At 45.8% G+C, this 16,937-nt stretch overlaps 1 protein-coding gene across 1 annotated transcript; it reads left to right on the top strand.

Moving 5' to 3' along the window:
• The first annotated feature begins 907 nt into the window (after nucleotides 1-907).
• On the top strand, nucleotides 908-14,842 carry thbs1b (thrombospondin 1b). Its single transcript, XM_047021427.1, has 23 exons — nucleotides 908-1,109; nucleotides 1,271-1,353; nucleotides 1,582-2,141; nucleotides 2,325-2,400; nucleotides 2,813-2,902; nucleotides 3,046-3,155; nucleotides 3,765-3,890; nucleotides 4,638-4,734; nucleotides 5,854-6,027; nucleotides 6,262-6,438; nucleotides 6,715-6,888; nucleotides 7,036-7,163; nucleotides 7,345-7,497; nucleotides 8,052-8,270; nucleotides 8,511-8,618; nucleotides 9,130-9,289; nucleotides 9,686-9,804; nucleotides 10,843-11,077; nucleotides 11,247-11,474; nucleotides 11,738-12,009; nucleotides 12,152-12,249; nucleotides 12,349-12,488; nucleotides 12,757-14,842. Exons 2-23 carry the CDS (start codon nucleotides 1,290-1,292, stop codon nucleotides 12,762-12,764), a joined length of 3,516 nt encoding a protein of 1,171 aa, XP_046877383.1. The 5' UTR covers nucleotides 908-1,109; nucleotides 1,271-1,289; the 3' UTR covers nucleotides 12,765-14,842.
• The last annotated feature ends 2,095 nt before the right edge of the window (nucleotides 14,843-16,937 follow it).

Below are 16,937 nucleotides of genomic sequence, written 5' to 3'. Positions count from 1 at the left end.
TTCACCTCACAGTGAAAGGTCATATTTTTATTATACCTCAAGTTCACAGTGTACAACCTATATTTGTCTCAGGCAATTAGTAATCTTTATTGATATGTCATTATTATTTATTATGAACCATCTGCTTCCAAAGAAAAAAATTTAGTTGACATAAAGACTGATTTGGCTTTGTTTTTTATATGGACTGGAGAGGATATCACATGAAAATTATACCCCGCTACGATCCTCACAAACATGTTAGTTGGAGAATATCTAAGTGCGAAGACTTCATATCGAAAATCCAGGTGTGTACAGTGATACTCTGTCCTCAGCGCAGCTCTAGTGAACTCATAACGGCTCCTAGCGGACATACTGGTTATGGCACGTAGATAACAAAATGCTCGGCGTGGCCAGAGCATCTTTCCAAGGGATAAAGCGATAAAGCAATGAGGACTTGAATATGAGAAACTGTAAAAGGTCAAATCTATGGGATTAAATTTCTGCTAATATATATATTTCTTTTTACAAAATACTTGTTTCATAGTACTAATAAACAGACACAGTGCTAATGTCTAAATCATTGTGACTGAAAGAAAACTTTTATCGATAGAACAAAGTCAGATATTAAGCTATCCAACACGATGAAATGGCATTAACGAGATGGAAATATTGGGTCAAACCGCTACTGGACTGGTAAGAATAGCAAAGACCGGAAGCTAAATCTATCAAATGATAGATACAGAAACGGAATTTCAGCCTCTGGAATGTGGTGCTTTTTGTATTCTCTGTCCTCTTGTGTGCTTGTGTCTCGCGCTCCACTCTGCGAGGTAAGAGGATAAGCTCGTCCCTTTTTTCTTCTGGGCTCCGATTGGACCAGACGCGCTCTGAGGAATGTCATGAAACTATTTAAATAGCACTTTGTCCCCTCGGCTTAAAGTTAGTTTTTTAGACTCCCCGATACCGGAGAAGAATTACCATTAAAAGTCACTCTGCAGAAAACGTTTTGTCGTTCATATCGGGACACTCGAATAAAAATAAAATAAAAATTCAAACTTGAGGATTATTGTTTCCATTGGACTTCCATTTCAATTTGGATTTTAATATTTCTCTCTTCCGATTGAATTGAACAGGTGGGTGAATTACATTTTGATTTACTTTATGTGCATTATGTCCTTAACATCATTGATGGAAATGATACTGCATTTATAAACCCAAAGACATTATTATAGGATCAAATCTTAATGGTTAATCCTGCAATTTTGATACATTAATTGTTTCATCATTTCTGTAGGCATAAAGTTAGTGTCATCATGAAGTTGACAGGAATATTTTTACTCTTGATGCTCTGGAACTGCGAGAGCGCACGAGTTGCAGGTGAGAGATGGCGTTGGTCATACTTCAATTTGAACTTGAATCGTGTGTGAATTAAGTCTTAAATAGGCTACATTTTAAACATGAACAACTGAAATTGCATACTAATTAATCGTTGTTGTTAAACATTTTTTTAAAGATTGATATTGCTTTGATATTTCACGTTCTAATTTACATCAAAAATTACCAAATCAGACAAAGACTCATTGAGCGTAATCATTCCCACTGCAGAGAGTCGGGACGATAACAGTGTGTACGACCTGTTTGAACTGGTCCAAGTCCCCAAGAAAAACCATGGGGTCACCCTCGTGAAGGGCGACGATCCATACAGCCCCGCCTACAAGATCCTCAACCCAGACCTGATCCCCCCGGTACCCGAGAACTCCTTCAGGGACCTCATCGATTCCATCCATGAGGAGAGGGGGTTCCTCTTGCTGCTGAACTTCAAGCAGTTCAAGAGGACAAGAGGAAGCCTCCTTACCGTGGAGAAGCTGGACGGTTCCGGACCCGTTTTCGAGATTATTTCCAACGGGAAGGCTAACACTTTGGATGTGGTTTTCTCCACCGAGAACAAGCAGCAGGTGGTTTCCATTGAGGACGTGGACTTGGCGACGGGGCACTGGAAGAACATCACTCTGTTCGTGCAAGAGGACCGGGCGCAGCTCTACGTTGGGTGCGATGAGGTCAACACTGCCGAGCTAGACGCTCCGGTCCAGAGCATCCTCACTCATGAGATATCCACCAGCGCGCGCCTCCGCATTGGCAAGGGAGCGGTGAAGGACCGATTTATGGTGAGATAATGGTGGTGGATTTGTGACGCATGGATTATTGATTAAATCGGAAATGTATGATTTAAGTATTTTCTGGAGCGTTTTACAGTGAAGCATTTTATGAAAACTGTAAAAGGGCCTTAACCAAATGTGTTTTAATTACAATGTTTGTAATAATACATTTTGTTTCATTAATTCTTAAAGGGAGTGCTTCAAAACGTACGCTTTGTGTTTGGAACGACCCTTGATGCCATTCTGCGCAACAAAGGATGCCAAAACTGTAAGTAATTATCATCAAACGCATGGCTATTTATGTACCACTGCTGTTACCCAGTATGCTTTGACAAAAGAATGTGCATGCCATTTAAAGCGTTTAAGTGCCAGAGATCTGTCATGGGAAGTTGTTTACTGTTTCAAATCAGTGTAGCCTGGCTTAACTAAAATTTTACAAACCCTCCAGGGAGAGTATGTTCCTTAGAGCAGGGTACAATGACTCATTAACCTCACAAAGATAGTATCAGACTAGATAACTATGAAAATAATTATCTGTTCTCCAGTGTAGGCCAAATCATAGTATGTCACAAATGACAAATGAGGCATGTGTCTCTTGTGGTTTGGGAACTCCACCCATTATACAGTCTGCAGAACTCTAAAGTGAGTATGTGTGTGTGTGTGTGCTTTACCTCCTTCAGCAATCATGACTGATACCATCACTTTGGACAACCCCATCAATGGATCCAGCCCCGCTATTAGAACCGATTACACAGGCCACAAAACCAAAGGTAAACAAGTTAACTAGTCTCCAGAGTACTAGACTTTTCACTTGTACTTATTCTACCTTGGAAAATACATAGTTGGTGTGGAGCATTTCAAGGATATCCAACTTTGTTTTTGGTTCCTTATCCATGGAGTGCTTTTTGTTCAGACCTGCAGATGATCTGTGGTTTCTCCTGTGAGGACCTGGCCAGCATGTTCAAGGAGCTAAGGGGCCTGGGGGTGGTGGTAAAGGAGCTCTCTAACGAACTGCGCAAAGTGGTGAGTCAGGACACTATGATCACCCTGTTGATCTGTGAGCAAAACATCTGTCAGTGTCTATCTCTCTCATATCTCTCTGCTTCTCTTTCTCCTTGTTTCTCTACCTCTTTCCCTCACTGCCTCTCTCTTTGTCTCTGCTGTTCTTCCTCTCTAACTCTCTTTGTCTGTCCTTCCTTAATATAGTCTCTGTTGTGGTTACTAGCACCTACCGTGGTTTATCCACCAGACTGCATGTTAGTTTAATAATTTACAAATGTGCTTCATCTTCACATGAGTATCTACACTCTTAATTAATCTGCCAGTCTGGGGCAAGGGAAACTAGAGCACTTACATTTAGTCATTTTAGCAGATGCTCTTATCCAGAGTGACTTACAATAAGTACAGGGACATTCCCCTGAGGAAAGTAGGGTGAAGTGCCTTGCCCAAGGACAAGGCACTTCCGGGAAATCGAACCGGCAAACTTCTGATTACTAGCCCGATTCCCTAACCACTCAGCCACCTGAGCACTTCAAGCTGTGAAGACCTGTGTCCAAAGTGAGAGGGATCTTCCTGGTACTAACTGATGTCTGTCTGCTTCCTGTTTCCTGCTTCCTGCTGCCTGTCCTCCAGACGGATGAGAACAAGCTGCTGATGAACCGTGTCGGCATCCACATTGGCGTCTGTCTGCACAATGGCATCGTCCACAAGAACAAGGATGAGTGGACCGTCGATGACTGCACGGAGTGCACTTGTCAGGTGAGCAAAATGTGTGTGTCTGTTTGTGTGTGTGACTGTGTGTTTGCCTGTGTGTGTGTGCGCGCCGCTTTGTATGCAGTCAAACAGACACACACAATCATTGCTCCTCAGCATGTTTCCAGCTTTGTCATCTACCCAGTAATTGGTAGGAGTCCAGACTGGCAGCGGGCCAGGACAGAGCCACGTGAAGGGTCTGTGACCCACTCCATTGTGAGGGCTTCAACAGAAACTTGAATGCGACAAGACTACTCCTGCCCTCTCAACAACACCTCGTCTCTAATTAAGAAAATGGCTGTAGTCTAGACAAGCGGCTGGGTTACAGACAAAAACACGCTCCTTCTAACAACAACTCTTCTTATGTTCTGCGTTAGATTTGAGACGTTAACATTTCCAGAGGGAAATAAACAGTTTTTGATCCCACGTCTGTCGTTAGTCCGTCTCCCATTCTCTCCATCTGTTTCCGTATCTCCATCCCCTTCCATTCTCCCATCTCTCCATCCACTCCTGTTGTGCTTACCTGTCCAGCCCTGTTGGCACACCAGCCTGTTTTGTTTAGGACTCAGTCCAACTCAGTATCACCTGCTCTCCATTATGAGGACGTTGGACTAGTTCCCGTCCTACCCTGACCCAATGGGCACACGACCAAAGACCCTCCTCCCAGTGCTGTTCCACTGCACCTGCATGCCTCTGCTAACAGGAGGTCACTCAAGCACCGCTCTCACAACATGGTTTGCTCTTTCTTCGTAGAACTCCGCCACGGTGTGCCGCAAGATCTCCTGCCCTCTGATCCCCTGTGCCAACGCCACCGTGCCCGATGGGGAGTGCTGCCCTCGCTGTGGAACACGTGAGTTCCCGATTCCGTCCGCCAACTCCGACTGAAGTGTTTCTAATGTAGTGCATGTACTTCCCACACTCTCGCTCCTACTTATCCTCCGTTTGCTCCTTTTGTTTGTCCCTTTAAATGAAAAGCATCTGCTGAAGAATAACACGTGAAATGTGAATAGTATTCATCCAGTACGGCATTCAACACTCATGCAGTTACATGCCAGCACACACAAAGGTGCTTTATTTCAGTCAGGATGTACTGTAGTGAATGGCCTTGGTTAAACCATCAGAATGTGTGTATTGTCCTGAAACAGATTGCTCCTTTAAAACAACTCGGCCTTACTCTGAGAGCTATTTTAATGTTACTGACCAAATTAATAAAGAGAAACACCACAGGTATTTTCAGGACGAGAGGGTTTCTATTCAAGAAAACCTTGTTCATTTTAAAGATGATTTAAATCTGCAATAGCATCCCGGTCAATGAAAAGCTCTTATGTGTGTTTGAACATTGGCTCATTGTACCCACAAAACATCTTTGAATCTTCAACTTGTAATGGCCCGTAATTGGCCAAATTGGTTTAAGTGGGATGGAAAATTGGCTGGGCTTTTCAGCAGAGCCATCCTCAGTCCAAGTAGAAGTGACGTGTTCCCGTACCTCAGAGGGCTGGGCTGCAGAGCTCTCTGAAGCTACGTAAACAAGGAAAGCCTCATGCATCACTACCTTGATCACCCGGGGTTACCGTACGAGTCAAGAGTCTGTTTGCAAATTCCATTTCCTCTCTGGTTTATGGCAAAAACAACATCAGCTCCACTCCACAGGGCATCCCTGTGCATTCAGAGCTGAAGGGAGTGTTTCACTGAACAGGCCTTCCCTTACTACTGCTCCCTGGCTCTGCTACCCCCCCCCCCCCAACACACCACACTGGGCCTTCTCTCTCCCACAGCCTGCAGGGCCAAATACACTCCATTAGCCCCCAAACTTTAAGAGCTTCAGGCGTTCAATTAGAGCCGATGGGGGGGCTTTCAGGTCTCTCCCTGGAATAACTCTCTCATTGTCTCCCTCTCTCCCATCTCTCTCTCTCCCCCACCCACTCTTTCTCCCTCCCTCCCTCCTTCCATCCCTCCCTCCCTTCGGTAGCGAGTGACTACGCGGAGGACGGCTGGTCCCCCTGGTCTGAATGGACCCACTGTTCTGTGTCGTGTGGGCGGGGCATCCAGCAGCGAGGTCGCTCCTGCGACCGCATCAACAACAACTGCGAGGGCACGTCGGTGCAGACCCGCGACTGCTACCTCCAGGAGTGCGACAAACGCTGTGAGTCCCACCAGCGCGCCCTCACCCCTCTCACCGACCAACACACTCTGTCATCGATCGTCATTTTCACATCCTCAGTTCTCAATGTGGCAGGGGGCCCTTTCGAATTTCCTTCGAGATGAATACAAAAGTGAATTCAATTCAATTGCCATAGAATTGTGACTATACGACACTGGCAGAGTTCAAAACAAACGTCTCCCTGACCTTTGGCCCCTTCGCTCTGTGACTCCCCAGTCAAGCAGGACGGCAGCTGGAGCCACTGGTCGCCCTGGTCCTCCTGCTCGGTGACTTGCGGCGCGGGCGTCATCACCCGGATCCGCCTCTGCAACTCCCCCACGCCCCAGCTGGGCGGCCAGGACTGCCAGGGCGAGGGACGCCAGACTGAGAAGTGCCAGAAGTCTCCGTGCCCCAGTGAGTACAGGTCTGAGTTCACAACCATGACTGTTAGAAGGTCCTGAGGTGGACGTCATGATTGAGCTTCATGCTCTGTCAGAGACATCAACTAACCTGGTGAGATTGGGGAAGGTTAAAGCTCAGTGCTGGAGCCTTTGATAGCAGATCAAGACATTGCAGGTTCAACCCCCCTCCCCCCTTTATATTGCTTTAGAGTAAAGTCACAGCTTAATGAACATGTTACGTTTAAAGGTGTGTGTGCAGCAAGGCTGACTGTGTTTTCACTTTGTGTAGTCAATGGCAACTGGGGACCCTGGTCACCGTGGGATACCTGCTCTGTCACCTGTGGGGGAGGGGCCCAAACTCGTAAGCGTCTGTGTAACAACCCTGTGCCCAACTATGGCGGGAAGGAGTGTCAGGGTGAAGCCAAAGACTCACAGCTATGCAACAAGAAAAGTTGTCCCATCGGTAAGTCCCTTTCAGTCTTGAATAACATAGCAAAAGGTTTCCTAAACATGATGTAATTGTAAAGTTTGAAAAAAAACATTTGATCTAAACATCGGAGGTACTAAAGTGTTCCAGTTGGGTCCTGACAGCCTGTGGTTCTGTCCCCAGACGGATGCCTGTCTAATCCCTGCTTTGCCGGAGCCAAGTGCACCAGCTTCCCTGATGGGACCTGGAAATGTGGGAAGTGCCCAACAGGGTACTCAGGAAACGGCATCAAATGCAAGGACATCGACGAGGTAAGAGATGACAAACCAGCTGAATCAGGCACCAATTCATCTTCCATTTCATTCATCATCATCTGTACTTTTTTTCCCAATTTAGCAAACACTTTCATCCAAACGAACACACAAAGACCTAAAAGCACCTTTTTCTCTAATTATTTTGCTCTCTCCCTCTTATCGTCCTTGTTGGTCACAGTGCAAAGAAGTGCCTGACGCTTGCTTTGAGTTCAACGGTGTGCACAGGTGTGAGAACACAGACCCTGGCTACAACTGTCTGCCCTGCCCCACCCGCTTCTCCGGCCCTCAGCCCTTCGGCAAGGGTGTGGAGGAGGCAGCCGCCAAGAAGCAGGTGAGCCCAGCCCTGATGCACCGTCACCTCGGATAACACTCACCCACGAGACGTCCGATCGGTCTGCTTAGATCTCATCCATCCAGAATCTGAGCTCATGCGTTCATTCCTGTTGAAAGCCAGTTCTGGGAGGAAGAAGTCAGAAGGACGTTGTTGTTTGGTAGCAAGTACTGTAGGCCGAATAAAACACATCCTACTTCCTTATGCTGAAGGACGGGTGTAGCTCAGTGGTAGAGCATTTGACTGCGGGTCAACAGGTTGCTGGTTCAGATCCGCCCCTGTGGTTAAAAGCGAACACATACTAACATTCCCCCGCTGACTGAGTGGATGTTATTTACATTTACATGTAGTCATTTAGCAGACGCTCTTGTCCAGAGTGACTTACAGTAAGTACAGGAACATTCTCACCGAGGCAAGTAGGGTGAAGTTCCTTGCCCAAGGACACAATGTCATTGGGCACAGCCGGTAATCAAACCGGCAACCTTCTGATTACTAGCCCGATTCCCTAACCGCTCAGCCACCTGACTCTCAATGTTATACTTCCTCTGCTGCAGACGTGCGCACCACGTAACCCCTGTCTGGACGGGAGCCACGACTGCAACAAGAACGCCCGCTGCAACTACCTGGGCCACTTCGCTGACCCCATGTTCCGCTGCGAGTGCAAGCCAGGCTACGCCGGAAACGGGCGCATCTGTGGGGAGGACACGGACCTGGACGGCTGGCCCAACTCAGACCTGGTCTGTGTGGAGAATGCCACCTACCACTGCAAAAAGGTACAGAAAGGCTCCGTAGCATCAACTGAAAGGTGGTGCTGCACCATGGTACATTAAACATGTTCACCTTGAGGCTGAAGTGTATTTTTCTTTCTGACTTAAAAGGCTCTGGCATATCTTTTTTTTTTCATGCTTCGTAAAAGGACATTACATCTATAAGTTAGGAGTTAAATATTACCAGGCAGGATTTAATGTCTTACTTGAATGTTTATCATATCTGACATTGTGTTTTTCCTGTAGGACAACTGTCCCAACCTTCCCAACTCTGGCCAGGAAGACTACGACAAGGATGGCATCGGTGACGCTTGTGACAACGACGACGACAATGATGGTATCCCTGACGACAGGGTAGGTGGAAAAATCTAATTCTGCCTATCAATGGCTAACAGTGTACAGTATGTGTTAGTGTGTGTGTGAGAATGTATGTGTGTCCAGTATTGGCACTGAGCCATGAATGTGGTTTAACATTCATCATTCATGCTGTGCAATAAGAAGGTGAGGGAGAGCGAGAGAGAGAGAGAAGGGAGAAGGGGGAGGGAGCGGAAAGCAAACATTTTCCCTTTTCAAAGCCAAACCTCAAATTCCAACACAGAGGTACCACTCTGAAGAACACACAGTGTATCCACGTAACCCAACATTATATTTGGGACGAAGCCTAAAAATAAAACACACTTTCATCCCCCAAACTCCCTGTAAACAGACCCACACAGTCAGCCACAGCAGATTACATATTTCATGTCAGGGATGTTTTGGCCAGATAGACAGTGTGTGAACAGTGCGTACAGTCTGGACATGGCATGACAACTCCTCAAGGTCAGAGATAAACTGTGCGCTCTCTCTTCCTTCCTCTCTGGAACAGGACAACTGCCCGTTCATCTACAACCCCAGGCAGTTTGATTACGACCGTGACGATGTTGGTGACCGCTGCGATAACTGCCCGTACAACAGCAACCCAGACCAGACAGACACGGACAGCAATGGAGAAGGAGATGCCTGCTCGCTGGACATCGATGGAGACGGTAAGGCACTGTGACCATCCTGATCTCTGGTTATGAGCATGGTAACCATGACGGCAACATGACAAGAGAAGACAGATACAGATGATTTAGCTTCACTGCCACGCTGTGTAGCTACTGGACTTCATTATGTCTGTCCACAGTGAAGTGGGTAGGGTTGTTTGATTCTAAAGAGATAAAAAGCTCCATTTGAATTTCAGACTAACTGAGCATGGCAGGTTCAGTGAGGGATTGAATTAGATAGCCCAAGATGAGAGACAGGACGAGGAACCATGACAGACATAACATGACCCGGTTAAGCAGAATCAGTATCAGTTTGCGTTAGAGCTCATAACATGTTCACCTGCAGATTGGAGTTTGTCATGTCTAACCCAGCAACTATCACTAACTCTCCCCCAGGAATTCTGAACGAGAAGGACAACTGCCCCTACGTGTATAACGTTGACCAGAGGGACACAGACCTGGATGGCGTGGGTGACATGTGTGACAACTGCCCTTTGGAGCATAATCCTGACCAGGTGTGTGCCCTTAAAACCGTTCTCACACACACACACACAAATCATCCACCCAATTCTCACCACTCACCGCCCAAAACCCTGATTCACCTTCATCCTCCAGCCCCTCTGAAAGACTCTCTCTCTCCAGTGAGTCTTTCTAGCTCGCTCTGGGTCTCGGCAGGGCTCATCACGCTGTATGTATATCCAGGCCTTGCCCGGGGCAGCTGCCCCAGGATTAGCCAGGTGGGGTGGGGAGACTTTTCAATGGCCCATTGAGGTGGGCTGCAGGGGGAGTAGGGGCCCATAGCTGGTTGTTAGTGAAGAATGGGCCAGCCCAGGGCTGTGTGCTCATGTCGGCACGCTCTGACCCTGCCCAGTTCCACCTGGGCCACGCTCACATGAGGAGCAGGAATGTGTGGAACAACGAGACTCCGAGGGTGGCTGTTGGGGAACCTGGGTAGAACTGAATCCACACGTTCTATTCTCTCGCTTCCTCCCTTTTCTTTCTCCCTTTGCTTTCTCATAATCCCTCGTTTTGACTCACTTTTTTCCCCTTGCATCCCTCTCTTCCTCTCTCACTTCTTCCCCCTCCCCTCACCCTCTGTTCTTCTGATTCCGGCCTCTTCGGCTGCTGCTGAATGTGTGTGTAGACGCACCAAGGAGAAAGGGACTGGAGATTCATGGCTTCAGATGGATGGTTTGCATGCCTGTGTTAGCATGCATGTTAGCAAGCAAATATGTTAACTGAGCAGAGTAGAGTAGGAGAAACTCAAATTACTGAGGAAAAAACTGAGTAAACAGAAGAATTGGGTAGGGTTGTTTGATTGTAAGGAAATAAAAAAACTACATTTGATTTTAAATAAATGGAGCTTGGCAGGTTCAGAAGGGTGAAGGTGTTTGGTCCTCTAGGTAGGCATCACATCACATGATCCAGTAAAACGGAATCAGCATTGGGTTAACATTACAGCTCATAACATGTTCACCTGCAGATTAGAGATCCTCTAAAAACAGCCCACAACCCGAGATATTAACCAGCTGTTCTCACTCTCACCTTTACAGGTGGACTCTGATGACGATCGCGTGGGAGACAAATGTGACAGCAACCAGGACATCGACGAAGACGGCCACCAGAACAACCTGGACAACTGTCCCTACATCCCCAACGCCAACCAGGCCGACCACGACAAGGACGGGAAAGGAGACGTATGCGACCATGACGACGACAACGACGGTATCCCTGACGAAAAAGACAACTGCAGACTGGTCTTTAACCCTGACCAGCTGGATTCGGATGGTGAGTGGGCTAGATGGTGGATGGATAGACAGACAGGCCGGCCGACAGATAGATTTTCTTTTTGATAGAAGTAAAAAGAAATCCAGTGGTTTCCTCACTGATCACTAATTCCCTCTTGAAAAGCTATTTTAAAAGAAAGACACTGTAATAATCAACGTTTCTTTTTCAGGTGATGGTCGCGGAGATGCCTGCAAGGATGACTTTGACCAAGACAACGTGCCTGACATCTACGACGTTTGTCCTGAGAACTTTGACATCAGCGAGACAGACTTCAGAAAGTTCCAGATGGTGCCTTTGGACCCCAAAGGCACCTCACAGATCGACCCCAACTGGGTGGTCCGCCACCAGGGCAAAGAACTGGTGCAGACAGTCAACTGCGACCCTGGCATTGCTGTTGGTAAGTACTGTATTTATTTTGTGTTAGTACTATGTACAAATAAATGTGTTTTATACAAGAGTTTGTTCCAACCAAGTCATCTGGTTGGATGATTGGACGCATTTAATGAGTGCTAATAATTGGCGATTCAAAGCACTAAGATTTTTAACTATACCTTCATCACTTTGCTTACATTAACAACCATTATCTTTCTATACAAAGTAGCTAGCACTTATCGCTTTTGTGCCGGAAAAAGTTCTCACTGTTCTCTGTGTTTTCCTCAGGTTTTGATGAGTTCAACTCTGTGGACTTCAGCGGGACGTTCTTCATTAACACGGAGAGGGACGATGACTATGCCGGCTTTGTCTTTGGATACCAGTCAAGCTCCAGGTTCTACGTGGTGATGTGGAAGCAGATCACCCAGACCTACTGGTCCAACAAGCCCACCAAGGCCCAGGGTTACTCAGGCCTGTCCATCAAGATGGTTAACTCCACCACTGGACCGGGAGAGCACCTGAGGAACGCCCTGTGGCACACAGGGAACACACCTGGACAGGTAAACAGGCTGACATCAGATTATAGAGAAAGGAATTTGCCAGTTTGAAGTTGGATGGAATGCTTTTTTTATGAATTTCTTCTTTTTTTTTTACCAACAAAATAACTTTGATTAAATCGCTGTTCTTCTTCATATTCTGTAGGTGAAAACTCTATGGCACGACCCAAAGAACATCGGATGGAAAGACTTTACTGCCTACAGATGGCATCTAATCCACAGACCAAGAACAGGACACATCAGGTACACAGCAGTAACAGAATCACCCATCCAGTTTCCTGATCAAGGCTCTTTATTGTGATGATCCACCTCACCATTCCTGTGTGTCCCTCCTTGATTCAGAGTGGTGATGTACGAGGGCAAGAAGATCATGGCTGACTCTGGAAGTATCTACGATAAGACGTATGCAGGTGGACGGCTAGGTCTTTTTGTCTTCTCTCAGGAGATGGTATACTTCTCAGACCTCAAGTATGAATGCAGAGGTAAGGAACAAGATCTTTCTGTGTTTGTCGGCAACCTGTGGTGTTTTAAGGCAGGGAGGGGAACAGCTGAGTAGTAGGGCATTTGACTGCCAATCCAGAGGTCCCTGGTTTCCCATCATGTTGTTAAGGATGAAAGTATCTGCTAAATGAATACATTTCCATTTTAAATGTGTGTTTACATTTCATGTGTCACTCTTCATATCCAAATCTAGTTTGATCATCTAGTGATCAATCTAAAATATTTTGTTTGTTTGTGTTCTCTTCACAGATGCATAAATACATGGAGCAGGAAGCTCTGAGAAAAAAAGCACCTTTCTGTACAAACATGAACTCACGTATTCTTGATGCCCAGGGACCCTTTTTTCCCTTTTTTACGCTTTCAACTTTTCTGTGGCACGCACACGACCTGGCGAGGGTGTGCGGTCAGCCTCAGGGGGAATGATGCTGGTTTGGACAGAGAACCAGCTGACTGCCAGTGGAGATTCAGAGAGACTCCCCCCCCCCCCACTCTCATCCAAGCAGAGTAGGTATCACTGAGGAACCAGCCCCCTTCTCTTCTCCTGAGCCAGTGTCTTCTCTGTCGCTCCCTGTTTCTCTTTGAAAGACCTCATTCAGTTCTTTGCGGGATCGGCTCCCCATAGAAAAATAGACAACTATGCACTTCCCAACCTCAACGTCTCTCTCTCGCTCCAACTTTTTCTCTCTCACATTGCCTTTCTTTCATTTTCTGGATGGGCGTCCCAAAGAAAAAGACTGATCATTTTCCCTCCTTAAAAAAACCCAACCAGATCTACCAGGCTGTAGATTGTGAATGACATGACCCTAAGTTTGCTCTGAAACTGCAGAAAGCAAAACATATTTTTCACTTGTATGTTTTGTTAGGAGAACTCCTGACTCTCAGTGGCAGTTGAGTAACCACAAGTCATGGAGGGCTGATAACTCGATGTATGTCTTCATTTTTGTGTAAATAAGAACGTAAAAAACTGCTTTACTATAACCCATTTACAGTATATTTGCTGTTAAAAGTAATTTTTGAGAAGTGTTGCAGAGACAAAAGAAAACAAAAAAACGAAATTAAAATGAGCCGAAAAAAATTGTCAATACATCAATACATGTACTTTGTGGCTGGCATTAGATCGATCTAGTTGAGTTATGAGCATTATGTAACATTCTCAGGGTAAGATGCGAGCTGCCATCTTAGCATTACAATCCAAGACACACAGCACCAAGGGAGTACTATGTTGAGCAGGTGGATGGCCAGAGCGAGACTGTCTGCCCACTTTCTAACAGTATAATGTTTTACTAAAATTACTTTTTGTATTCTTCTCCAAACAAGAAAACATTCATTGCAAAAATCAAGCCATTTGACAGAAGATGTATTTCATCTTCGGAGGTTTAAATTAAAAACGATGTAAATAACACACCGTAACTTATTAAACTTTGTCTACAATGTAGGCAGCGAAGAATTCCAATATTATTTTTTTGTTTTCTCGACGTACCTGGTGGAAATCGGCATCTGGTTAGGTTAGTGGCTAACGTAAACACTAACGCTAACGTGTCAGCTCTGGCTCTCTGCTGCGCAACGCAGCCTGTCCTCCCGCCGACAGAGCGTCAGCTACCTGCCGTGCCGAGATCCAGGGCTTCTCGGTGAGATGTGCGTGTGACCTGTGTGCCTTTTCTTCAGAAAGAGAGAGAACAAAGGAACCTTTGATGTACAAATATTACCTCATTGCTGTGTATAATTTGATCAAACAAACAAAAAAAGCGTAGTACTTTTTTCACATGCTTACAGAATACGAATCGATCCAACATTTTATTGCTACTGTAGCATGAGCTGTAAATAGTATTACTTTTCTTTTATAAGAGACCCCCGTGTTCTCTCTACCTGCCCAATGGAATAAACAGATCAGACGGGAGAGTTATAAATAATATGTTTTGCTTTATGTATGCTCTTTTTAATGGATAAATTATTGTTCTGTTTTGTCTTTGCTTTTTTTGTAAAGTTGATACAGTATGTGTGTGTGTAAGTGTGTGTCTAAGTGTGTATGTAAGTGCGTGTGCGCGCACACGCGAGTTTGTGTGTGGATAAATGCTATTTAAATAATTTATCAGGATTTGCTGCCTGAGAAAGGGGGCGTGTCCGTCTGTATAAACGGTTTGCACACTGACGCGAGGATGTTCTGTTCTTTATCGTTTGTACCTTTTTTATTACTGTTATCATCGTCATTTTTGTACAATTAGTGATGCTTGTCTGTAAACATTTTTACGTAGTTTGCAAAATTCTGTTTTTATCCATAGCTATTATTTTGTTACATACTTGGAAAACAATAAAATAGTTGTTTAACTTTTAAAAAGAAACTGGTTTCCTGTATCTGTTTAGGCAGTAAGCACTCATATTCACCCTTACCTGAATAACAATGCCATCATTGAACCAATGCGGTTCCCTTAAATAAAGGACTTTATCACTGAAATAATAATGATAATTTAGCAGACACTACACTACACCTAATTATCTGCATTACAGGAACCGAAAGTGGGTGAAACTGCGAAGGTAATGTCGACCACTATACCACCGATGCCAAGTGTCACCATCAGCGTGCACCCTGACAGCAAGCAGAATGCCAGGCCCAAGTTCAGAGAGACTGGAGGAGGAGGAGGAAGAGGAGGAGGAGGGCAGGGACCCTGTGGGCTCTTGGGGTAAGGCACACACGCTCACTCTCCTGCGGGCAACATGAGGAATGTGACACAGTCCTCTCCTTCTTGCTCTTGATCCGTCTGACTTCCCTGATCTGCACAGGCCCTCCGTTCACGGGGTTAAAGAACATCCAGAACAAATACTACCGCGACAAACTGTGACTTGAGATAACACTATCTGTAAACAGCAGCTCCATCCCCACATAGAGGCTCAATGAGTCTAGGAAGGATCAATACGAAGCAATTAATTGCCTGTGGGTGGTAAAAGACAGTTTGTTATGGTTGGTTGTTGGAGGAAATTGCTTTATGGCAGCTGTAGTATGGAAGGTCATCATCACCAAGCTGCCCTGGTGCGGAACTCTGTGTAGTTTCAACGGATACCCGTTTCCCTTTTGTTTATTCAGAGCACCTCAGTCCCGGTCAATACATCTCATCTGACACAGTCCTTGTGAACTGCCACACATACAGGAGAAAAAAACACTTCAGAATGAGACACAATTTGTCTTAAACTCTCACATTTCTTCTTTCCGACGTGCATGGTGGATACCATGGGGTATGTTGCTATGACGACAGACAGAAAGTGTTTTTTGGTTGTAGTAATGACAGACTCGATCTTAGAAGACCTGTCCATCCCATCATCTCAGGAGGCTGCAGATTAGTGTCCTCCCAACAATAGCGTCTCCTACAGTAAAGCGAGACAAGCATCTGACTGAAGGGGCCGGTCAAGAGCATTTCAGAAGATAACAAAGTGTGGGGAGCGAGAATTACAGCCCAAAGTCCTGATTCTGAAGTCCCCTCTGGCCGGACTGCACTTCCCAAACACACCAAACGGCCTCACTAAGTCCCCATTGGATGGACTGCACTTCCCAAACACACCAAACGACCTCACTAAGTCCCCATTGGATGGACTGCACTCCCCAAACGGCCTCACTAAGTCCCCATTGGATGGACTGCACTCCCCAAACGGCCTCACTAAGTCCCCATTGGATGGACTGCACTCCCCAAACACACCAAACGGCCTCACTAAGTCCCCATTGGATGGACTGCACTCCCCAAACGGCCTCACTAAGTCCCCATTGGATGGACTGCACTCCCCAAACACACCAAACGGCCTCACTAAGTCCCCCCTGGACGCACTGCACTCCCCACAGACTCGGACAAGGCCTCCCAACCGCCTCCACCAACTCTTCAAAGGAAAATGTGTTGACATCGTTACTTTCTGGCGATGTATAAAAGCATCAAAGTGCTATGTAAAGATGAAAGACCCCCCGTTGAATACCATTTCCTTCCCCACCCAAGCTCAACACACTCAGAGGCCCACAGGGATAGAATAAGCCTGTTCTGTGGTTGGATGAAACCATGTGTATTTATATGAAACTCGATAAAGAACAGAATAACATTTTCATTTGAACAGAAGGGCTCGACTAAGAAGGTTTGGAAATGTGTTATGGTCTGATTGCTGTTTTCCTAACTGATGGTCATAGTGGTCTGAGACAGGTCTGAGATGGACGTAACAGCTTAGGCCACAGAAATACGATCGCCCACCCAGCAGATGCATGCGTGTAAGATCTGTGAGCATAACCTTGTCATTGACACAGTTCATGTAAATTAATGAAAATGAATACCAAAATATTATCTATATAAGCTGTTTGGTAAGTGTGTAAGTGCATCAGCAGTACTTTGTACCAATGGCAAAACAAAATCCCAATGAAGTATATAATCGTCTTGATGGCATAATTGCAAACTGTCGTAATG

Source organism: Hypomesus transpacificus, chromosome 6 (genome assembly GCF_021917145.1).
Source record: "Hypomesus transpacificus isolate Combined female chromosome 6, fHypTra1, whole genome shotgun sequence".
Taxonomy (NCBI): domain Eukaryota; kingdom Metazoa; phylum Chordata; class Actinopteri; order Osmeriformes; family Osmeridae; genus Hypomesus; species Hypomesus transpacificus.
Note: the sequence above shows the minus strand (reverse complement) of the source record. Positions and strands in the feature narration are given on the sequence as shown.